The sequence below is a fragment of the Hemiscyllium ocellatum genome, chromosome 9 (genome assembly GCF_020745735.1).
Source record: "Hemiscyllium ocellatum isolate sHemOce1 chromosome 9, sHemOce1.pat.X.cur, whole genome shotgun sequence".
Classification (NCBI taxonomy): domain Eukaryota; kingdom Metazoa; phylum Chordata; class Chondrichthyes; order Orectolobiformes; family Hemiscylliidae; genus Hemiscyllium; species Hemiscyllium ocellatum.
In genome coordinates, this window is record NC_083409.1 from 79,303,142 (window position 1) to 79,329,473 (window position 26,332).

The 26,332-nt window shown below is 39.3% G+C and overlaps 1 protein-coding gene across 1 annotated transcript in view; it reads right to left on the minus strand.

Annotated features, from left to right (window-relative positions):
• Positions 1-26,332, minus strand: part of LOC132818784 (ERI1 exoribonuclease 3-like) — a 425,305-nt gene that overhangs the window by 349,020 nt on the left and 49,953 nt on the right. The window contains exons 3-5 of the mRNA XM_060829868.1: positions 25,597-25,713; positions 19,523-19,582; positions 17,724-17,815 (exon numbers count right to left, since the gene is read on the minus strand). Of these exons, the coding sequence (XP_060685851.1) occupies positions 17,724-17,815; positions 19,523-19,582; positions 25,597-25,713 (269 nt within the window). The remainder of the gene's footprint in view (positions 1-17,723; positions 17,816-19,522; positions 19,583-25,596; positions 25,714-26,332) is intronic.

Sequence of the window (26,332 nt, forward strand, 5' to 3'; positions counted from 1 at the left end):
GTAGATGCTCGAGATCAAAAGTCGAGAGTGTGGTGCTGGAAAAGCACAGCAGGTCAGGCAGCATCTGAGAAGGAGAACTGACATTTCGGGCATAGGCCCTTCATCACTTCATCGTTTCCAATATGTAAGTGGTGGCCAACATCAATATTTGCACTGTATGAGTGCTTGTGACAGTACCGTGGCTTTAAGAAGATTTGTCCTTTTTTTAATGAAGAGAGGTTGAGACAGATGGAGAAGCCGTCTGCTTCAAGCCACTAAAATAACAGCCTGTGAGGCTGTGTTTTTTTTTTAAAAAGTTGGAACAATAGAAGCAGGCTGAATGAGTAGGATCAGGATTCCACAGCATCAGGATTTTTGGAGGGAGGGGAAAAGTGTATTCCAGTTTAATTGAAGTTAGGAAGTTTGCCTATAAGAATGGTGCCAAAATGCTAAAACTAAGAAAAATAGCTAGAATAAGTCTCCAAAAACATTATGTAACCCCACCCATCTCCTAAACTCTGTCATACTGCAAACATGTCCAATTCATCTGTCACTTCCATCCAAGAGGTGGATTTTGAAATGTTTTTGTATGGATGAGCTCCCTCAGGTCATTCTCTGGTGATGACTGAGCACAGGTTTTGCTGTGAAACACTTGTATATTTCTAACCAGTGAAGCATTTTTTTTTTGCTATTTTCTTCTGCATCATAACAAGTCTGTGAGCAGCACATCAGTGCTAAATGTCAGTGCCCATGAAATAGAATTTTGGCATTAAGGACTCTGAAAATAGAAAATTTGACTCCATGGCAGCTGTCAACATGTACTAATGAAATCTGGCATCAGGGTCTTTATTTTGAAAGGAGACAATGTTTTGAGTTTTTACTGTCTTTTTAAAAGGCATGAGCTGGAAGGTACACTGGTTACTAAAGGGGAACCTAGTTGGACTTTGTCAGCAGTGACAAAGTTGAAGTCTCCAGTGTAGTGGACAACTGATTCCATTAAAATCCAAGCGTGCGACAGTTAACTGAATGACCCCGAGGTCACACCAACATCATCCAGGCCTCTATAAATATTGTATGAGGCTGTCAACATTGCTGTCACCTCAGAGGCTGAGGCACAGTTAGAAATACAATAACTATTATTTACAGAGATAAAAAGGAGGAAATTATTTGTGCGTAAATGTAAAGAATGAAATCTGCTCACATTTATTTGTAGGTATTGTACAAGTTGGGAGATTAGATTGTTAAAAGTAAGCAAAACAGAAAAGTGCTGATTTTGTTTTCATTCAGTTATGTATAAGAATTCAAGTAAGGGATGTTTAATCATGACAAAATTAAGTACCATTACCAATAATAGTGGGTCAGAACAGGAATCGCGATGAAAGAAAACAAGTACTGATGCTAAATGGAATATAGCTGACATCAGACAACACATGGAAGGTCCCTTGCCAACAACAGTCTTTACCCCATCTGTGTCTGGGAGTGAAACAGAAACCTAATTACATTTTCAGTGCAGAATGTTACAGCCCAATCAACTTATAACAGAAGACCCTAGGTAGCCTGGAGGAATATTGGGAGGATATTAAGCTGGAAGTGACTGTCAGTAGCAAGATATTTAAAGTTTTTTTTAAAAGTAACCTAAGAAAGTGAATTATTACTTCTGGCTAAACTCTAATTCATGACAGAAAATCGTTGGTCCTCATATATTCATCCTCACATGCTTTGGCTCCCTATTGGTTTGAAATTGTCACATGCTGACAGTTTATTCGTCTTCTTGTGACTGAAGACAAATGCTCCATCATCATTTCTCTTCTCTCCCACTGCACTACACAATTGGTGTCAATTCATTTTATGCCACAATTAAGTACTGAATTAAATTACTTTGTTTTCCTCCCAATTCACAGTTTTCTCTCAATACTAAAACTGCTTCCTCATTCATTCTCCTCGAACTTAAAAGTTTGGACTTCTCAGGTAACATGTAGAACATATGAACAAGATACAATTTCATGAATTCCAATACATAGATACATATCTCAGTTTGCCGTGTCAGATGAATATTTTTTTTTGCACTAGATCTATTAAATTCAACTTCAAAACCTGTCATGGTTGGACATAAAATCTCAATTATTGGGATACTGGTTCAAAACCATCATCACAAAAGGAAACCAATGAATTTACTTGTAAATTTATTAAAAATAAATGCAAGTTAAATTCCATCTACCACAACTGATCAAAAGCTTAATTGAACTAGCATATCATGATATGGTTTTTATAGGCAGGATAGATGCTGAGCTTGTCCCCCTGTGGAGAGTCAATTGATGCTTTTTTCTGTGACTGGACTACACAGTCAACCCGTCCTGAAGCACTGGTGGTGTTGTATATCCTACTACAAAATGAACTGCAGCAAAGCACTAAGATTACAATAATAATATCTTCTAACCTTGTAACCATGATCACCACAAAGGACAGGGCAGTTACAGCACCTTCGAGTTCCCTTTCAATTCACATAATCTCCTGGTTTGGACAGGCATTGCAGTCCTTTCATCAATAAAAGGTCAAATTTCTTCCCCAACATTATTGCAGGATCACAATCACTCCAAAACGGAAAAACAACAACCTGCACCTATATGGATCTTTCCTATGATAATGCAACCCAATGTCTTCCCAGCTGTACTGTCAAATATACTGCAACACAACCAAATAAGGCAGATGATCAAAAGCTTTGTCAAATAAGTATGCTTTTAAAAAGCATCTTAAAAAGGAAAGACAGGAAGAGATGCAAAGACTTAAGGAGAGAATTCCTGAGCTTTGGAAGTTGATAGCTGAGTAGCCACCTACGGAAGAGAATACATTCAAACTGAAGCCAGAAATGGAAGAAACAGGATATCTGTTAGGCTATTTCAGACTGAGACGAGGAGAAATTTCTTCACCCAGAGAGAAACAGAGACAATAACAGCAAGAGTAGGACATTCAGTCCTTAATGATTGCTCTGCCATTTAACATAATCATATGTCCTCATCCAACTCAGTCCCCTGTTTGCACTTTCTTCCCATATACTTTGAATCCTTTAGCCTGGGGCACTACATCTAAGTTCTTGAAACCAAAGTTTTTGAAGTAACTCCACGAAGGCAAGTACGCGGTCACCAAATCACCTTTTATTTATATGTGTTCAGTACATGACATGACCCAGCTAGTTCAAAGCCATCTCCTGGCATGAGCAAAACCTGACACACCTGTTTATATGTCAGCCGTTTATATGACACACCTGTTTATATGTCAGCCGTGACTCCCTAACTGGGCTGTTAATCTGGTTCAATCAGGGAATTCATACTCTATGAGATCCACCTGGCTGACATTGTTCCAATCAGTACATCCTTCTCCCTCTAAGTCTTTGGTCATTGGCCCATTCTTTATCCTGTAGCTTCTCCTGGGGCGTTTTCGCACCAGGTCCAGTTCCTCAGACTCTGCCTCAGATACAAGCAGCATCTGCTGGACTGTAGCTAGACTCTTGCACCCAGAGGATCTCGACCAAAACTCATCTTCAGGCAGTAAGGAAGTCGAAGCGTCGGAACCTGGCTTTGTATTGACCAGACCTTTTACCCATTCAGAGCCATTCTTATTGTTTCAACACCAAAAATTTTATCTTCCAAAGTAAACTGCCTGTCTCACTTAGAGGAGTCTTGTGTCTGGCATTGGCGTTCCTGATGATGTTTCACTCTTCTCTACATTAGCAACGCTGCTGGAACTATCCTGATAGTTACATGAGGGGATAGTCCTATAAACAAATAGGAACCAGGCAAATTTGGTATAAAGTGAAGCTGTAGGCTGTTTCTTTAAGCCTGTCTTCAAAGTTTGGACTGCTCTTTCTACCAGACCACTGGACGACGGATGGTATGGAACTGTCCTGACATGCCAAATGCTATTCGGCTTTAAGAAATACTCAAATTCCCTGCTAGTAAAGGATGGCCTGCAGTCTGTGACCAACAACTCCAGGAGTCAGGGTATTGCAAAAGATGCTTGCAACCTTTCAATCATTGTTGTCATGTTTGACAAATGAACTCTATGCACGTTCAGCTACTCTATATGGATGTCCACAATGACTAAAACCATAGAGTGTGCATGAAAATAACCTGCATAGTCAAAGTGTCCAGGGTCCAGGGTTTACCTGGCCACTCTCATGAACGTAGGGGAGCTGCTGGCAGTACGTTTTGTCCTTGTTGGCAATCTGAGCACTGCCCTACCAATTTGGCTATGTCGGCATCCAATCCTGACTACCAGACATTTTCTTGCCAGCATCTTCAATTTGGAATACCCGCATGACCCTGGTGAAGTTCAGCCACTATCTGATGGTGGCCTTTGCTCAGGACAATCATTAAAGACCATTTCCAACATTGACCCTTTTTCCATAGCAAATGTAACGGTGCCAGAATGGAGATCAGGTAATGTAAAAATGTTCTGTAATAATTCACCATTCGAAGGAAAGACCTTAAGCTCTGGTACAGACATGGGAACCAGGCATCTTTAATTGCCCATACTTTACCTTCCAATGGTTGTAACCTGGTATTGTTGACACTATAGCCCAAGTAGGCCAATTGGGTGCCTGGAACACACATTTTTCCCTCCTAAGGCATATGCCCACCTGAGAGAACATTTTCAGCACTCCATCCAACTTCTCTAAATGCCCTTTATTGGTCACACCAGTTATTAGCATGTCATCCAGATAAGTGGCAACTTGGGGTAAACTTTGTAAAATGTTCTCTATCAACTGCTGTGAAGTGGCACAGTCTGATGGTAGCCCAAAAGGCAGTCTCGTACGCTGGCATAAACCTTTATGTGTATTAACTGTAGCACACTTCTGGGAATCCTCATCTAATCACAATCGCAGGTACACATGGCTCATGTCCAGCTTCATGAAGGACAGCCTCCCACCAGTTTTGCATATAAATCCTCTATATGAGGGACAGGTTATTTATCCAGCAGTAAAAAGCGGTTCACCATTTGTTTGAAATCCCCAAAAAGCAAACTGACCTGTTGGGTTTCACAATCAGCACAACTAGTGCTGCCCATTCTGTAAACTGGACTGGCTTGATGTTTCTTTTTTCCTTTCCAGCCTCCTAATTTCTGCCTCCACTTTTGCATTTCAGGCAAATGACACTGAGCGGGCCTTGGAGTTCTGTGGAATTGCTTCTTGGTCAACATTCAACTTTTTCACAGAGGGTGGTACATGTATGGAATGAGCTGCCAGAGGCTGGTACAATTTCAACATTTAATAGGCATTTGGATGGGTACATGAACAGGAAGGGTTTGGAGGGATATGGGCCGGGTGCTAGCAGGTGGAACTAGATTGGGTTGGGATATCTGGTCAGCATGGATGGGTTGGACTCAAGGGTCTGTTTCCGTGCTGTACATCTCTATGACTCTATTAAAGGTGGCTCCTTTGATAGTCCCCAAACCTTCCTGAAAAAGGTCTGGATATTTAATTAGGACTTCATTCAGGCAGCCATTTTGTAATCAAAATATGTTGAGCCAATCAAGCTGAGACTTTCGTAACCAATTTCACCCCATCAAGCTTGTGCTTGAGCCTTTTACTACAAAATCAGTGGTAACTGAACCAACTGCTTCATATAAAAACTGGAACCGAAGTTTCTAGAACCCATAATATGTAGGGATTCCCCAGTAGAGATTCTCAGCCTGGCTGAGGTCTTATGCAAACTTAAAGGTTGGAGTCCAGAGCAAATTTTGTTAAAGACTAGTTCTGCAATCACTCCTACAACTGTGCCAATCTCCATGAGAACTGAGTGACCATTTAACCAGAGTTATTTTGATTGATTCTGGTTTAGATGTTGCTACACAATCCAACTGTTCCAAATGAGCTGTATGTGGACTTTCCAGGGTATTCACTCACCTGGATACTGGCCTATGAGTTCTCTTACTCAATTCAGGCCTAGTGGGACTCTTTTGTTGTCGTATACTGACAGCAACAACAATGGCCTGCCAGCCCAGATTCGCAAGAAAAGCTTAACTGTTTGGCCAAAGTTTGGCTTTGTTTTAGGTTTTGCTGTGGTCTGACCTAGTGTCGTGCCTTTCAGGATATGTCCCAAGTGAGGCTATGCAACTACTTTCACTCAAGTGGTGTTCCCCAAACTCAGTCAACCTGGCCAGGGTGTCCACTTCCATTGGCACGTCCTGTAACTCTCACGCTCCACTTGCTGCATTTTCTAACAACAAAGTCAGATGCAGGGGTGTCTGACTGAAGTCTAGTTGGGCTTCACTTCGAAGGTGCTTTTGCATGGTCACATCATTTTTCCCACTTACCAAATGGTCTCTCAGCATCTCGTTTAGGGTTAAACTAAAATCATATTCTTCTGTCAGTCATCTTAACCTTGGATTCCCTGGCTCTTGAACTGTCAAGTAAAACCAATAGTGTCTCAGAAGTAGAGGAGGATTGGGATCGTTCTATTCCTTAGCTAAACCGGTCAAGGTTTTAGTATTTGGTGCCTCCAGGAAAGTTAGGTTCCTAATAACTGAAAAGCTGCAGGTCCACATATCGTCAGAATTATTTGCTGCTTTTCGTCTACTCCAATGTCACTTGTCAATAAAAAATAACACATTCTTTCCACGTACTGGGCCTAGTCTTCGATTGCAGGATGAAACAAGTCAATCCTCCCAAATAGCTGCAAAGTGCCAAAAATGCTTATCCCAACTGATACAAGTCTGTTGTGAGCAAATTTCTTCAGGTGTGTAATTTTCTTTCGTTGCCACTGAAATAACTCTCGAAGGCTGGTATCCCCATTACCAAGTTACTGGACCCCTCATTCTTCTAAACTTCAATGAATACAGTTCTGATATAGAGTACTTAGACTTAGAAGGAATTTTCTGATCACAAATCAATCTCCTGCATAACTTTGCTAAGTTGTGGCAATGCTGCCAATATCAAACACAATTGTGAACAAGTACCAGCTAGGTAAACCAGTTATTGATTCCTTATTGCCGGTTTTGCTCCTGTCAAAGACAAATTTTACTCCCAATACACAGCAGAGAGAAATTTAATCTGCCTCTAACCCAAAGTGTAAGTAATCAATTCGGACACTGAGCACAAATTGTGAAACAGAAATGTCCAATTTTCAGCTTTGATATAAATATTCACCAAGAGATTTAATAGATATTGTAGATACAAAAAAAGGGGAGGACACAGAATCATTTTGCTTGCTTTAAAAGGAATACAAAAAAAACTGCATGGCTAATTTTATTCCAAAATAAATAAAAGGTTTCAAAACAGTACTGAAGATTTACCGAAGCTCAATTAGAGCTAATTATTATGCTAATTACATGTCCATTTTGTTTCCGAAGGGGGATTGAAAACTAATTACAACACTAACAGAAAAACTTTACAGCATCTATTGCATTTAATAAGTCTATATTCTATAATAAAGCAAACCTATGTTAATTCCCCATTTGAATTTCTGTAATTATTTCTTCTTGGTAATTTTTCTTCTTAAATTTATTTATATTTTATTGTGGTAATTTATTTACTTACATCTTAACTTCTAAATCACTCCTGATACACGTGCACTCTTTCACAGACCAGCTGCTATTTCAGTTTTCTCAGTGTTGCAGCCGCTTTGCATTGAAATGCACAGAGCGACTGCTGTCAATTGATTTTTCTGTTCGGCACAAAATTATACCAAAACATCGTATGTGATTGTAAAGTGGCTACGAATTAAAGTGATCTAAGTGAAGTGCATCACTTTTGTTATACGGTAGTGCCTGGAGCAGCTTGGTTCTACTAGCTGCCCAATTATACTGCAGGGCACCCCAATGACCCAAGAGGCTCCAAAGAATACAAATCAATGTGCATCCCTTCATTACCTCCATTGGTTTGTCCCTCCCCCGGCCCATACTGAATATTTTAAGACCTTTCCGTGTCCTTCCAGTTACCAGTGCATGAATAAAAAAGAAAAATACTGCACAAAATGAACAATTTTGAATACTTGTGTTACACACAAACATTCAGCAGATGTCCACTAAAGGACCAGCATTCTTTGCATATGAGCCAGTTTGAAAAGCCACTGCGCATCTGGAGTAGCATTGCCAAACTGGCATTATCTACTCCAGCAACATAATGGCATAGCAGCCACAAAACCACGCAGCCCACAGCTCATAGCCAGTGTTGTTCACAGTCCTTTGCATACAGTCTCATTCTCTCAATCTTGCCGCTGTTCAACCAACATGCCACATATGTCAAATACCCATAGCTACATCCTTTTTAATAAAGATAGACTTTGTTTTAATTTTTTAATATATGATCTCTTATTAATAAAGGTGCCAGAGTATGGTGACTTAAACACTTTTCACTACATTTTTTTGTAAAAATACAAGGTGACAATAAATTATTAATCCATTCTACTCTATATCTCATCTGGACAACCTCTGGGTTACCACTACTCTGTCACCAGTGCTCATTTTTGACCCACAACTTGTAATTTTCCAGTACACGAATGCAAAAAAAAACAGACAAATCCAAACATGAGCTCTTATTTCCAGATAGCTAAAGGGAACACAAAACTGATAGTAGCTTAAGTTCACCAACACTTTATACAAACCAAATTCTGGCATGACCACCAATGCCAATTTTACAGTCCATGATAGTCTGACACCCACTTCCAAGCGATGAAAGCTGGGTGCAGTAATGAGATCAGTCTGGCTTGCAATACTGCCGCTGATCTGAGCTCTGTCATGGATTGTGCAGCTTCACCCTCCCTAGTGTCCCCATCTTCCCTTCAGAATTTCCCCAGTTCCTCTGTGCCTTGTACACAGGAAAGCACACCAGGATGATGTGATACTCTCTGTCTGAATTATAGTAAACCATCAGCCCAAGCAATGAAACTGCTGCACCAGAGCTCTGGTCTAAGGTCTGTATCAGGCAGTGGGTTGTGCAGTGAGCCACAGTCACACTGGGTAGCTCTTGTCCTCCAGAACTATACTTATAAGGCATTTGGACAGTCAAATGCACCAGGTGTTATTTCAGACCGGGCTGCTCCGGGGCCCCTTGGGACAGGAATCCTGCGCGAATACGGGTTTTATTATATTTGATGTTTATACATTCCGAGCATGTAAGAGACTTAGGTATACACTCTGGTTAGTTATAGGTTAGATTAGTAGAAAGTTGAGTTTTTTTTTCTTTCTTTTTTCGTTCCCTTTTTTTTTCTTTTTTTGTTTTCTTTCTTTCTCTTTCCTTTGTTAAATTATGACTATTGTATATATGATTTAATTGTACATCAATGTTTGTATTTGAGAGTTTTGTTTATTTTTGTAAATTTGCAAAAATGTTAAATTTCAATAAAAATATCTACAAAAAAAAATGCACCAGGTGTTGAGTGAGTGCTCCAGGATGTAGTAGTCATGGTAACTGTCAGGGTAGAGGCCATACAATTTTAGCATGTGCTAACGGTGATCACAGATCATGTGAACATTAGTTGTATAGAACCCTTTTCTGTTGATGAATTCTGCAAAATTGAAATACAGTCCTCTCAGTGCCAGGTGTATGCAGTTGATGGCTCCCTAAACCTATGGGGTGCCAGCTTGGTTTCCAGAGCCCGGACTGTCTTACACAGTTGGCATTAATCACTCTTCTGATATATGTATGGATACATGACAGTGATCCCACACAGGTCACTCATCAATCTCTAGATTCAGTCCCATAGAATTTCAAAGTGGCTGTCAGTTTCACAGCCACCTGGGGTGAATGGCCTCCAAATCCTGCAACCCTCAAACCCTATTCCAGCATAATCCCATCATAGTGGCCTATGTTGGTACTGCAAGCTTTTCATCCTCAGGAAATGGAATCAAGAACGAAAAACCCAGGACCTCTTGCAGATTCATGAATCTTGAGGGGCACTGCGATTGTGGCTTCTCACCAAGCTGGGCACTTCTTGCCCTCTGTGCTGCCTTGCTGATGCGTTTGGGCTTGCTCTGGTTTTCCTGCATGTACATTAGCTTTATTAGGAAGGCAGCTACAGCAACCAACTTCCCACCAATGGCAGGGAGCAGGACTCTGTGGAAATTACCTACACTGGGAAAACAAAAAAGCAGTCTGAACAGTCCTTGATGGCATACCTTGCAGATGAGCATTGAGCAACCCCACCCCCACCCCCCACCCCACCGAGTGAAACATGCAGCACTAGGGCAATGAGAGCAACACCTCCAACATTGATTCAGCATCAGCCTGTGCATGTGCAGTAACTTGTGAAAATACTGCGCCAGCTACAAGACCAGTGCAGTTACATAAATAAGGAGCACTTGCTGCGCTACAAAACCCTTCCTAACGCAGAGCCACAACCACCATTTCAATGTCTCATTGCGATTAGGAGTACGGAGAGAGGATCTGGCGTCACACCTGAGGAAAGATACATTGGCCATGGAAGGAGTACAATATAGGTTTACAAGAGTGATGTTTGGACATCAGAGGCCTAGTTATGAGGAGAGGTTATACAAATTAGCCCATTTTCTCTTGAATTTAGAAGGTTAAGGGGAAACTGATCCCAGTCTTTAAGATAGTAACAGAGGAGAAAAAGAGGACTGCACATGCTGGAAATCAAAGTCAAAAAGTGTAATGCTGGAAAAACCAGTCAGGCAACATCCAAGGGGTGAAGAGTTTATGTTCGAAACGTTGACTGTCTTGCTCCCCAGATGCTACTTGACCGGCTGTGCTTTTCCAGCAAGATGGTGACATAATAAGACATGATAGATAAAGATAAACTATTTCCACTGGGCCAAAGCCACATGTATAGAGTGTTAGGCCACAGGTCAGCCAGGATCTCATTAAATGGTGGAACAAGCTTGGGGTCTATTCTGGTTTCTAAGTTCTTATCAGTGCAGATCACCATTAACTGCCAAAAGGAGGAGAAATGGTGGCACCACACTTGGAAAGCTGATGAACAATGGTTCATCTTTGGCCTTTTTTGTACGTCATTGCTCCTAAATTCTGTATCACTGAGATGCCAGTGTTCAATTTGCGAGCACAAATGGCATGACGCAAATTACCTTTGACCCCTAAACATTTCCACTCTGCACGCAGAGCAAATGGACAAAGAAATGATTGCAAATTAAAAATGGCAATAGTTTGCAAATGTTTATTTAATGTATTTGTTTTTCGATATCCTAGCGTCAAGCAAACATGTCTTCCACATTTTCACACATCAAACTGACATTGATTCTAGCCACTAAGGATGTTGAACCAGCCATTTTCTGGTAGCACTTTGTGTCAACTGAATGGCAATTCATAGCAGGGAACAACATCACAGTGGACACCATCAACACTGCTCTCCATTTGGTGGCCAGGTATCCTCCCAGAACTTCCATGTTTCCTTTAATGTTACACTACTCTGACAGCCCATTTCCACACATTCCTTCCATGGTGACAGCCTCCATATTTAACTATGATTTACTGTTCTTCCTGTCCCCTGAAGTCCAGCGTTAAACCTTAATGATGCCCATCCTGCAGACACTAGTGATGCTCACTGTCATGACCACACCACCAACCCTCTTCCACCCCTCCCCCACCAAACCCACCAAAATCATGATAAGATTTCATGCCCTCCAATGCCTTCTTGCATGCCCCTCACGTACAGAGATTCTTCTTCACCATCCATGTCCTTACATTTGCAAATTCATCTGCTTTCCCACCCCAAACACAACTCTTCCAGCCCTTTTGTCCCTGCTGTCCTTATGGTATCCCTTACACCCTTCTGAATAATCGACAGACAGACCACTAGGACTGTATTTGCCACAGGGCTCTTACCAATGTCAACATGCAGGCTCGAGAAAACTGACCAGATCCCTAACTGTTGTCTTAACAGCTTGCTGATTGACATTATGAGTTTCCTCTCACTGCGTATGTTGGTCACACAAGATTGTCCATCCACTCACACTTCGGACAACAGTCAGCTACTAGTCCCCTGACTACAAGTGTCCCATGCAGCCAACTGACCACGCTAACTGCGCCCATTACTGACAGTAACAGAAAAACTGACAGACGACAGCTTTACCCCTTAACCAGATTGAGACTAGCCCCAATCAACTTCCAACATGGCCACCTGATTTTGTGTTTGCTGTACAGGGCAGACGGCATAAGCTGGGGTTAGATTGACACTTCAGGGTGAACATTGAGATTTGACTCCGGTTTTTGGACAGATTTCGAATGACAAGAAAGACAAGCAGCCTGTGTACCTGAACAAGATAGCATGCCAATACAGCAGTACTGAAAGCCTTTGTTTCTGGTTCAAGTGTCAACGCATCAACAGGCATGGAATGGCAAAGCAGGGATGTTGCGAGCATGCACGTAGGTACTAAGTGCAAGTGCTGATGGAGCAAAAGAGGAAACTAAGATGCAGCCTGATCCAATTCTTGAGCTGAGACTTGCCATAGAGTCATAGAGATGTGCAGCACGGAGACAGATCCTTCGGTCCAACTCGTCCATGCCGACCAGATAACCCAACCCAATCTAGTTCCATCTGCCAGCACCTAGCCCATATCCCTCCAAACTCTTCCTATGCATAAACCCATCCAGATGCCTTTTAAATGTTGCAATCGTACTAGCCTCCACCACTTCTGCTGGCAGCTCCTTTCATATATGTACCACCCTCTGCATGAAAAAATTGCCCTTTAGGTCTCTTTTATATCTTCCCACTCTTACCCTAAACCTACGCCATCTAGATCTGGATTCCCCCACCACCCCATGGAAAAGACTTGGTCTACTTACCCTCTCCATGCCCCTCATGATTTTATAAACCTCTATAAAGTCATCCCTCAGCCTCCGACACTCCAGGGAAAACAGCCTTCGCCTATTCAACCTCTCCCTATAGCTCAAATCCTCCAACCCTAGCAACATCCTTGTAAATCTTTTCTGAACCCTTTCATGTTTCACAACATCTTTCTGATAGAAAAGAGACCAAAATTGCATGCAGTATTCCAACAGTGGCCTCACCAATGTCCTGTACAGCCATAACATGACCTCCCAACTCCTGTACTCAATACTCTGACCAATAAAGGAAAGCATACCAAATGCCTTCTTCACTATCCTATCTACCTGCGACCCCACTTTCAAGGAGCTATCAACCTGCACTCCAAGGTCTCTTTGTTCCGCGACACTCCCTCGAACCTTACCATTACGTGTATAAGTCCTGCTAAGATTTGCTTTCCCACAATGCAGCACCTGTCTCTGTGCACAAAGTTGCTTGTAGCAGCCTTTCAACCCTAGTTGCCAGTCCAACTTGCAACACAGGTCTGTGCTTCTTGAGCATCCCACACATGTATTGGAGAAGTGCCATTGTGTCCTGAGGGGTTGGCAAATGCCAGATGCCAATGTCTGTGAATGAATAGTGTGGGGTCTGGTGCCTGTGAATCATGCCTTGAAATGCTGTTTGACAGCCTGGAAACTCCTTGTGGTGAGATGAAGTCCTCACGATGACTCTGAATTTCATATCAAGAGTCCTTGACGAATAGAGTGTCCAAGCATATTTGAAAATATAGAAAGCTGAATATTAATAAGGCCAATTGCAGCATTAATGAGGTGTTTATTAATCTATAATCCTCCTTAAATGGCAACACATAGTTGCCTCGTGAGAAACTCACCTTGCCACTCAGCAAACGCATAAAAGATGCGGTGAGATGTACCTAGTGTCAAGATTGGCGTTACCGAACTTTGCATTCGATTCAGCCACAGATCTTCTCGTAGCCCATGGCACTTAGACCCCTATGAAGGTCCACCCAAAGTTTAACTTGAGCATATTTTTCTGTTCAAATTTGGTGCAAGTTGCTGTGGTAAAAATTTATTCCAGAGAAAGTTCAGTACAGAAATAGGCCATTCAACCCAACTGGTGTTTATGTTCTACATTAAGCCACTTCCAAAGCAAAAGCTAATCCTACCAACCAGATCTATCTTCTATATTTTTCACCCTCATGAACTTAGATACATTTAAAGAAGAACCAGCTATCTTACTTCCTTACATAGCAGCAATTTTTGCATCATCACCACTCTGAGTCAAGACAATTTTCCTGAATTCCTTGTTGAAGTTATTACTCTTGTAAGTCCAATGTTTATGGACAAATTTTGAACTCAGTCACCAGTGAAAATATCTTCTCTATGTCAACTTTATCTGACCCATTCATTATTTTAAATCCTGAAAAAAATTGATGATTTTAACAGAGAAATGCCAACCAAAAGGTAAAAGTATGAATGAATTAAGAGACAAAACATGAGTCAGTTTTTATAAGAGGACATTGTGTGCATGGAAATTAGCCTCCAGAGTAAGATTAGGTTTTTAAACTTACAGGCAGCTCATTAAACGTTCTGCTGGGGGAGGCCGAAATCAGTTAGAAGACATCAGATTTCTTTTCCGAACCACCCCCAAGATGTCGGACCCATGACATCTGTCCAAAAATGTGCAGGTTAAGTGGATTGACCATGCTAAATTTCCCCATCGGTGTCTAGGAAAGTACAGGCTAGGTGGATTATCCATGGGAAATGCAGGGTTACAGGGATAAGATTGGGTGGGGGGAACGGTGTCTGGATATAACGTTCTTCAGAGGGTTGGTCTGGACTCTATGGACCAAATGGCCTGCTTCTATATGGGCATCCCACTGCAACTTGCCAGCTTTTGGTCACATCATTAATCATGCAACTCAGAAAACACAGCATTTCACAGGTCCCGGTGATAGAGGAGATGAGGTGATGTAAGTGATGTGGTCATAGAGACAGAAACCCTCATAACATTTAAGAAGTATTTAGATTCACACTTGCGATGCCAAGGCATAAAACTTGAATAGTTATGCAATTGTTTCTGATTGGCGTGGATGCAATGGGCCAAAAGGGCTTTTATCTCTGCTGCAGATGTCTATTAATCTATGATCTCAAATCAGCATTGTCCTTCAGAATTTCTGGAAAGTCAGCAGGAGCTGCACTGACTTCATTTAAAAAACCTCAAAAATATTTCTGCACTCGTTGTGCAGCATCCAACCAACCAAATGAATGGGGTTCATCCATGTCACTGGAAATTATAATTAGTGCCCTACTAATGTCACAAAAATTGATTTCCATAATCAAAAGATACCCCACCTGAATCAAGCAGATGTCCTACTGGCTTAGGAAAGTCCCTTTAAAAGATTGCAGCTGCTGAAACAATACTGCTATTAGAATGTTAACAGTAATAACCGTGAGATTGTTACCAGCCGTTAATTTATTTGTTCAAATTAATATTAAGCCCCAAAAGTCACTAATGCCTTGACTATTACACTAAACTCTATATCTAGAGTATTGCCAATTCAACAACAAAATCCCAGCATGTTGCTGAACATTAATTTCTAGATTCATCATGTCCCCCATTAATAATCATCTGCATTTGTTGAAATTCATTGTATTAAGCCAATGAGTAGGGAGGCTTCAGTATAACAGGTGAATGTGACACTTAACCTAGATTTACATGAGCATCATAATGTCAAAACTAACCTTTGATTTTTAGATTTTTTTGGGCTAGCTGGCACTACATCGGCTGGTGGATATAGTACATGTATTAAGTTATTGGCTGCCGATATTCACAAACTCCGATTCTCCACATTTGTGCAAGAATGTATGTAATTTGTTATACAGTATTCACATGATTTATTATGCAGCATGTTTACTTGTATAACTTCAATGCTTATGTGCAGCAAATACAATATGACAAGTGCATGTACATTTCATAACTTAATGCTTCTCATTGATGCTAGTGAAATGTATCTGGCGCAGATCATAAAAGGACTTTAGAATCATGAATCCCTACAGTGTACAGAGGCTATTCGGCTTATTGAGTCTCCTGTCGAACAGCATCCCACCCAGATCCATCATCTCCCACATTAATAATCACAATGGCCAGGCTGATATTGGGAATGGAGTACAAATTGGTGGAATTTAAATGCAACTAACAAAATCTGGAATATCAAGCAAGTCTCAGAAATACTGACCATGACAACTTTCACCGCTGTCGTAAAAAACAAACTGGTCTACGAATGTCCTTTAGGGAAGGAAATCTACTATCCTTAATTGATCTGGCCTACATGTAATTCAACATCCACAACAATGTTGTTGACTCCAATCTGCTCTCTGAAACTGCCTAGCAAGCTATTAAGTTCAAGGGCAATTCAGGATAGGTGACAAATGGCGCCTACAATCAATGAATAAATAAACAAAATAAAATCCAAAACAGGATACTGTAAGTCTTGCAAGAGATTTGCAAATGGTGTTCCCATGCATCCTTGTTTACTGCTGTCCTTGTTCTTCCAAGCAGTAGAGATTATAGTTCTGTTGCACTTGGGCTGTAATCCAATATTTCTTTTTAAAGACAATCATCTTTTGTTTCTGTTAGAAGATAGAGATATTGATTCTGTTCCTATCTGCCAATTCAAACTCAGTCTAAATGTGAAAAATATCAATTCAATCTCATAAACCCCCGACGAGCAAGACTACTTTCTTCCTTTTCACACACTACCCACGTCTTTATTGTTGAAGCCTTAACTAAGAAATATTTCATTTCAAGACTTAAATCGGGGATACCAAACGTAAATTTAGGGAACAGTTTGCAGAGTATTTCAGCCAGGCCAGCAGAGGCTGATCAGACCTCCCAGTCACCACTCATTTTAATTTCCCATCCCACTCCCTTTCCGACATAACTATCCTTGGCCTCCTCCATTGCCACAATGAACCAAACCACAAATTGGAGGAACAATACCTCATCTTCCGCCTGGACAGCCAACAGTCCGGAGGACTCAATATTGAGTTCTCCAATTTCAAATAACTTCCCTTTCCACTCCAGATTCCCTTCCTAGCTCCTCCCCCTTCCTGCCACCTAATGAATTCATTCCTCTCATTGACCAACCAAGTCGTACTCTCTACCTGTCTTCACCTATCCCCATTTCACCACCCTGCCCCCACTACCTCCTGTATCTGCAGCTCCCCCTACACCCACCCCCAGCCCTGAAGAAGGGTTACACCCAAAGCGTCGACTTCTCCACCTCTTGATGCTGCCTGGCTTGCTGTGTTCTTCCAGCCTCCTGCCTGTCTACTTTAAAATTTTCAAAGGCTCTTTTAATTGGACTCCCAGCCTCATGTTATAAAAGAAGTAAATATCAAAGCTTGTATTCACATTTGCATGGAATAAGATATCCCATTATCAGTCTCAGCATGCTCAGTGTACAACATGAGCAAATTTCAAATTTTTTGGTTCAAATTACTCCATTCTATCTCAGCAACCTTTTCTTCTGTGCTCAAAACTTCTCGTCTCTTCAAAGCCAGGTTACTCTTTGTCCCCTACTTCTGTTCGTCACCAGTAAGCTCATTCTGCACCCTATTGTCTAGTTGATGTCACCTTCCCACCTCTTACCATTCTTTAAGAAACTTCTTTGATAAGGTGCCACATTGATTATGCTTTTATCTGCCTGATTTAATATTTTCCTTCTATTCCAAATCTAGGTCTATTCGTCCTAAATGTAAAGCATTTGGAATTTTTTTCTTATCTGCAGAAAGCAATACAAAAATACAGGTTATTGTCAGAAACAAGATGCTAAATACTTGGATTAGTAGCGTAAATTTTGGTAGGACCAGCAGGTGTGATGACTTACTACAGATAACAAAAATATTCATTGGTCAGTTTCAATGTGAAATATAAACACAGCATGTACTTCGTAATCAGGTTTTATAAATTCTAATTCCTTACATTGTTTTTAAATCCCAATCTCCACAGGTTACAAAGATGGAGTTGACTTTAGGATCCAGCAAACCTTCTTTTCTCATCCAGTCATCAACCATCTGCAAAAAGCAAATATGAGTGATGAATAAATAAAACTAAGGCACACTTAATTACAATGCAAAAGTGTGGTTACTAAACTTTTATCAGCATTCTGTTCCAAAATGTTACCTATGCTTCTATCAATAACTTAAACATATGACAGAAAATCTAAAGCGCAAAACTTTTTGCTTCTTTTTATTCTCCCTATTGTGTACATTCATCCTCTCCTAAAAAAAAATCAATGTTACCTTTTTGCTGACTTCACAGTAAATTCTACTATTCATACCATTCTCTGTAAAAGGTACAATGGTGCTAGCATGATCATGATCACTGAAGACTATGAGATTGAGAAAGATAATGAGGGCACACATCACAATGTTCACAGTCAGAGGATTTATGATTTTGATTAGGGTTGAGAGAAGGGTGGAAATCTATTTGCAAACTGGAAAAGTCAGGCACAGATTTGTGAGGCAACAAGCTGGACAAGAACTTGAGAGGAAAATGATATTAGAGTTGGGGCAGTAGTTCACAACAACAGAGGGATAAATAATATGTTTATCGGTAGAGTGACAATAATGAGTTTGAAAAGAAGTGGTAGAGTAAATGAGGAAATTGAACCATTTTGAAACTCAACTAACTAGAATATCAGCATTTTCATAAAATGTGATCAAGGGAACTGAAAATGGCTCTGATGGATAATATCAATTCAGAGAGGACACAAGGGGAGTCAGTTAGAAACCAAAGAAAAATAGGTTCTAGTCTGGGGCCTGGGGGAACCTTGATCTGAGTGCTGGCTTGGAGGGCAAAAGGAAAGTACGATGGAGGCAGCTTAACTGATGATTTCAATTTCACTCATAATAAAGTCCGTAAACTCCTTGTACATATTGTTGCAAGTAAAGATAGAAAAGGTGAGGGAGAAATGTTTCAGGAGACAGTTGGTAATGGTAAACAACCAAAGAGTTATTGTTACATTGCAAGGTTGAAGCAGCGTGCATTTGTTTCACAAGAAATCAAATATACTGCTGTTTGATATGATCAAACCAAGTATGGCAATGCATTGTTAAATTAGCTATGTGCCAGAAACACTCAAGTCTGTATCTTTTGCAGTTCAGAGGCAAAGATAGAAGCTACAGAATGGGCCTCATCTATCCCATTGAAGAGGCAGACAACGGCTCATAATATTGAGGTGGGGGTAAAATTAATAGAAATTTGTCATGGTATTGATCCTCTGATATGGAATCCAGCATGATATTTGGGAATCAGTTTCCAAGTACTTCCACTAAGGCACAACTTATGAAACAGTCAAAAATAACCTGCTTGATAATTATTGGTTGTCAGCAGGTTTATGTTGTAGCAACACAGTTTATCAATTCCATTAAAAAAATGATTTAAGAAACAAGGGACAAACTGAAAACTTGCAACTATAAAGTTAAATCAATATTTGACTTGACTTACAATCTTACCAAAACCTACTAGTCTAGACATTTTAACCTGCCTCAAATATAATTAGCACCAGATTTTCCCTTTTCTGAGCATTTCAAGTCAATGTGCAATTATGTGAAAACGAGCAGCATTAGCAAAGCCACATGAAAATATAATTGGTCCAATACAGTGCCCATACATTAATTTTTTTTAAAAAAAGCTCACTCTGAAATTATGGATAGATTATTGAGGTCAAAAGAGACAGTTCAAATCCAAGTCTAATGCCTCAATAAGATCTTATTTACCTGAAGGGCTTCTTGTAATGTTGGTTTTCCGTCAACCATTGACTGAACAATCCCTGTGAGCTAAATAAGAAATCAAGTTACAAGTAGGTTAAGACAAAATTACATGTTAGATGATTGTGAGATCTCTAAGCATTAGTAATATTTCAAAGAGTCATAGATTTGACTAAAGAAAATATAAAAACTTTATAAAGGTGACTCCTGTCACAAATAATATCATAAAGAATATCAAAATCAAAGATAATATGAAAATGTAGAGCAGAATATCCAATTGCACTTAAAATTTAAGAGTTTTGTCTTAGTTAATCTCCACATCTGCAAGTCGTCTTAACACTTTATAAAATGAGGAATATGCATAAGGCAGTTAAATCTACTTACAGAGGAATCTGGATTATCCGAATATCAATTATCTGAAACTCGGATTATTCGAAGGAGATCTCAAGGTGTCGATTGAAACATAACGTCAAAGAGGTATTTCGACCCAGATCGCATCTTTTATTTTCGGGTAAAATGATTAAAAAACGTATCTGGCTCCATTCGTTCTGTCTCTCTCTCTCTCTCACCACAGACCTACACTTTCCCTGGGGGGTTCTACATAGGGGTGAACCCTGCACTCCCTTTCCCCAGATAATCTCTCCAACATTGTCCTGTATAGGGCAGAGGTGGAACCTGTCAAAACGTTGCAGTCGTGTGTGTGTGTGTACGTGTCAGTCTTACTGTTGATGTCCAGCCTGACTGCCCTGTTGGGTTTTGGGGGAAGGGGGGGGGGGGGGGGGGGGGGGTGGAGAGGCGGTGCTGGGAGCGGACAGGGTTGGGGAGAGATGGGTTCAGGGAGTGGACGGTGGGCTCACGCATGATATGCTGCTGCCTAGTCTCTTGAACAGGCAGCAGACTTCACAGAAAACTCCAAACCCCAGAGGGAAATCAATTAATTGAATAATCAATTATTTGAACGAAATTGTGCCTGCCCATCTCGTTCAGATCATTGAGGTTCCTCTGTGAATCATAATTTGAGGTTGCAACAATGGGAACCCCTTATGATCTAAACTAATTTTCAATCTTACATATATCTACTAGGTATGAATGGAAAATATTTGTGACACAAAGCTAGATATGAAACATTAAACTGTTACATAGCAAGTGAACATACAAAGTAACAAATTTAATATAAATACTTGATATTCAATTGACTACAGAGAGTAAGAAAAATTTATGACACCACATTGTTCCAAAAGCAAATATATTTCACTATGCCAGGTTTTTTTTCCAGATTTACCTATTTGACACTGAGTCCCTTTGCTCTTTTCTTTCTTCACCCTCTCAAACAAAATTCTTTTTCTATCTTGTTTCAATCATCACCCAGGAGATTTGTCAATAAAACTAAAATATTCAAGCTTAAAGTAAGTTTGCAGACCCATTGCTAATCTTATTAAGTCAAAAGAAACAAACGAAGATCTGAGCTCAGAGTGGTAGGTATGAAATATTCACTCAGAAATTGTTGGGGCAATAATGTAGCATTCTCATTGTCCACCATTATTAGTGCAGTTTTAAAAAAGCAATTTGTAGCAAGGGAGAGGTACCACATTAGTTGTGAATCATCATTCATTTCTGGACAACTGCACGGCTCACCAATCACATCACAAAACAAAAATGTGTATCAACTCGCCAACAAGTGTCAAGAAATTGCTGGAGTTGTGATTTAAATGCGAAAGAGTCTCATTGGAAGGATTCAAATGATAACTTGATTTAAGATTCTGACATTCTACTCGATCCTGCAAGCCTGGAAAAGAACTATGGTCCCTCAGTCCTGCAGGTAAATTTTATATTCCTTAACTCAATTTTTTTTGTCTCCGTCATCATTTTTATTTTGGTATCCAATTTGACATGAATCACCACATTTCCTTTACTTGGTTCCATTCTCTAGCCTTCAATTGCATCAGTTAAGGAAGTACATCATTGGACCCAACATACATGAGCTTCCAAATAACCACAAAAGATATACCATCTGAACAGTGAAGAGAAAAACAATTCCTGTAACAAAAATATGCCATAATAGCAATGTCTAACCATATGTTTCTAGCTAGTTTTCAACCATTACACCAATTAGATCTATATCTTAATTGTTCTTATCAATTCATGTGTCTTTCAATTGCAAAATTAACAATTGGAAGAAACTCTAAATCCTCAGAAGCTGAGTGAGCTCATCAAGGGAACTGGCCTGTAGTGAGAGAATGAAGGTAAAGTAAGAATATATGTTTTAAAAGTTTTCATTAGCCTTTCATAGTTAGTATTTAATCTATTCTAACCATCAGAATCTTAGATAGAAGCTATAACATGCTATTGTTAGCAGAGCTTTAGTTACTTGAAAAAAATGTTGAAACAGGAAAAACAAAATAAAGCAGAAATCCCAGGTGAACAATTCACTCTTCTTTGGTTAACAAAAAAAGTTAACAATATATCTCCTTGAATCAGACAGTAAGCTGGTCAAAAGGACAATTTAATTCAATTATCCACTTGCCCTACAGGTAATAACCACTAACCAAGAAATATCATTTCAAGAAACATTTTGAGTTTGCTGATCACTATTCTGATCTGTAGGAACATTATGCACTAGTTATTCAAACTTAACTGATATTGTTACACTGCTGCAAGGATAGTCACCGTCTAATTTTCAACATTCATTTTATTTTGCCTTAAGGTTCATTAAAATAATTTAGAAACATTGAGGGGAAATTGGAATACAATCCTTACAACTGTACAAGCAAGTGTACAGTTAAAGTCCAGGCAAGTGTTAAGGATACCAGTTTCCCCTCTCTGCTCCTGGTTAACAATCTTAAAATATGTCTTGGTGGGTGCAGTATCAACCTTATATTTGGTGGGCATAGACCTGTAGCAGAAAACCAGTCCTAAAAGATTACTAATTTGGGATATTTCTCAAGGTACTCATGAAGCTAGCTATGCTACAACATGAAAATTCAGCATGACGGCAATGTTTTGGGTTTTAAGGAAAAGGTATATACATTGCTTAACTAACACAACCAAAAACCAAAAAAAAACAGTGACATAGATCATCATAGTTCTTGCTTGTGCCACCTTGCTATATATAATTGGATGATAAAATTTCTAATGAACTTTTTAGAGATGTTATTACACACCTCTGGAGTAGGAGGTACTCCTTCTGGCTCAGAGACAGGCACACCACCACTTGACACAAGAGCCCTCATATAACTGGATAATATATTGGCCTTAACGTCATCTGCACTTCAAAAACTGAGAAAAAACAATTTATAATCCCACAATATGCATAAATATTGCAACTTGATGACCACAAAAACAACAAAATTCATGCCAGGGTACAATAAATAGCACAAATAGAAGCTTCATCTACATGTGTCCAATTTATCATTTTAGTTCATTTGACACTTCTGATCAAGTTTAGTCTCCTAAGCCAATTCAAGAATGATAAGTTAATATGTATTGCTTTACAGAGTGCTGACATGCCAGGAGCTGACTGTGGTTTTCACTGCATTTCACTTACATAGTTAACAGCACTGTGACATCTCAACACAGGTGAAATAACATATTATTTGTAAGTATGCACTGAATGGTTACACCAGTTAAGACAGCATTCAAGTTCTTTCTTTCCAATGGGGCTATGTAACAAAATTGCTCAAAGAAAAACTACTATGGTTAATACAACATACATTTCTGGGGTAATTTTAATTAGCCAAGAAAAATGAACAAGTTTATTTTATCAGAAATTAACATTCCTTTTTGGAAAAATATGCATTCTCTCTCTCAACATTTAATATTAATCAGCTCTATGAATCACAATAGAACAGAAATGTTTCATTTCAGGGTAATTCAAAATTGTCAAATTTGACCATATTTAGGGAGTTTTTTTTAAATTATGCTTAGACAGACTTGAGGCAGTAGGCATTAAAAATATCATCAGGCAAGAGAGAATAATTGAAAAGAATATAACTAGAAAAATGAGACACAGAGATTACTTTGTCTCAACCTAACAATGATACTGTAATTTGATTGATGGATGCAGAGATATATCCACTGTTGCGAACGCTCTTCAGAATGGGGTGGAAGGTCAGTCAGGCAGTAAAGTGGACTTCTATCAAAGCGTGGAGGTTCCTCAATGTGAAGTGTAAATGCAGTTAAATTCTGCCAGAATTTTCCCTCAAGAACAGTGCTGAAATCCATCATTTTGAAGCCAATTAGGAATGTCATGAAGGTATGATAATCATTTTAGAGAGAAAAATAACAGGATTTATAATGCTGAAGAATACAATTAAATCTACTTTCCTGGGAAATATAATTCATTTCCAAATAAACATTTGCAATGGTAGCTTTAGCACTCAATTATTACTACACAGAAAAGATCTTTTAAAGATCAGGATCGATTGCTGTATCGCATGTTGAGATACGTAAAGTGGCTTCTTCATCAAAAAACACTACTATCCAGGCACCAATCTTAGTTTTGTAACTTAAATATAAATTTGGAGTAGTCACTTTAAAATCTATTGAAACAAGTTTTCCCATTCCCAACACAATATGCCTTGTCAAAGGCAGGCTTTGTACCACGAGGTTTCTCACTGCATTTCTCTAAATCAATTTGAGACCAGATAAAGTGTACAATATGCCTCTACTTTATAAAGGCAGCGCTCTTTGAAATTTGTCACCTCTTGCAGACAGACCTGCAGCGTCAGCGTGAGCAAAAGGGGGCCACTGCCACTACTTGTGGCTATGAACTTCTTTATGCAGATTAGAGCAGGTGACATTTTTATCATCTCCACATTTGTCACCCCAGTGCTGGATAAGGGAAGTGATTGATGCAATTTATGCAATGAGAGGGAATACATCGTGTTGGCTCAGACTGGAGAACAGAGAGAACATGCACGTGACTTTGTGTTGCTAACAGCCTCCTTCACGCTGTAGGGCACTATTGACTCCAAACACATCGGTTGCCACCTGCAATTAAATCTATTCCTGGAGGTTTCATCACATGAATTGTGTGACTTTCCCTCAGAACTCAATTCAATCAGAACTCAGATCTGAAGAAGTCATACCGGACTGGAAATGTTAACTCTGTTTCTCTGTCCATAGAGATACTGCCAGGGCTGAGTTTCTCCCGAATTATCTGGGCTTGTTTCTGTTTTTAAGCACAGATTCCAGTGTAAATAAATCAGACAATATTAGTCAAAGCCACAAATGCAAAATCTTTTATATTGTTTCAAGATTTAATTAGCAAGAATGAAACTCCTGCTCATCTAGATTGCACCCATTGGAGGAAAATTTACCTTAAAATTTAGATATAATCTTCTAACTAGCTTTACTAAAATATGTACTGAGTTTAGGGTTCTGACTAAATCTCTCTGCAGATGCTGCTAGACCTGCTGAGTTTCTCCAGTATTTTCTGTTTTTACTTCTAACTACCTATCTGTGCATGGTATTCAATGAGAAACAGTCTGCATTCATATTTTTAAATAGATGTTGGATGAAAAAAGCGATAAATCTTGTAGATTGCAGGATTGTGCATTTCTAGTGAACCTCTTTGGAGGCCCCTGTATCAATTCTCCTACATAATTATTTATCAACTAAATGACAGCCTCCAGAGGGAAGAAGTTCAATTGATTCACACAAATTAACTGCTCAAACAGTTAAAGCAAAAGCCTGCAAGGTGAACTAAACTTATTTTATTCCAAAACCAAGGGACACTGCAGCAATTAACACATCATGACCAAAGATCACTAAACCAACATCTAAGATTGTTTAGATTATCTCAGCAAACAGCCCGAAGATACATGGTATACTCAAGCAGTTTCTCAGCAGCAAGCTTGCACTTTGAACATTTCACTTAAAGTAATGTGCAAAATATTGAAGTCCTCCACCTCAAATTAAACATTGTATTCAATAATGGTCACATATGAAATGTTTGACAAATAAAGTTATATATTAAATATAAAGAATTTGACAAAACATATTTTCAGATGATATTTTTGTATCCATAGACTGTGTGGAAGGTGAAAAAAATATGGATCCTGATTATTTTGTGAAACCCTTACCTCTGTACAAAAAGGTGTCAATTCTGAATGTACAACTGGTTGAACATACGTATGAAACACAGCTTCAATTTCCAGTGTCCTTCCATGTAGTTTAAGGATTGGGAATTCTATTATTTCCTGGGGGAGGGTTAGGATTAGGGATAGAAAAAAATGACAAAGTAAACAAAAAAAGTTAATTTCTTCTCCTACACACGTATGTTTAAGGTCACAATTTCTTTTCAGTTCATTTTCCTAGATATTACCTGCATTGATAAATTTTTGATAATGACAACCTTTGAAAAGAAAGAAATCCTGCATCTAAAATGTTTTTGCTGAGTTAGCTTTAGCTTTTTTTCCCCCATTTTTAAGACTGCCCACTAATTAGAAACTTTATGTCAAGCATGGATTCAGAACATTTTTGTGTCATGTATGCAAATTGCTTGTTCTCAAAATATGTATTCTCAGGAGGTGGGAGACCCTGACAAAACTATATTTAATGCCCAAATCTAGATGTTATGAGAAAACAATGATGAGTTGGTAAGTTATGAGCAATGTAAAGAAACCTAAAGCAAAATGTTGGAAGCAATTTGGAAGGTCTGACAGCATTTCTAGAGAGAGAAATGTGAGTAAATGTATTGAGTGTTTGCACTTTGCATATGTGATATTTCAAAATAATATGAATACGCTTGACATGAGAACATTATATTCACAATATTTTTAAAAAGTCATGGAGAAACTAACACACACAGAATGATAA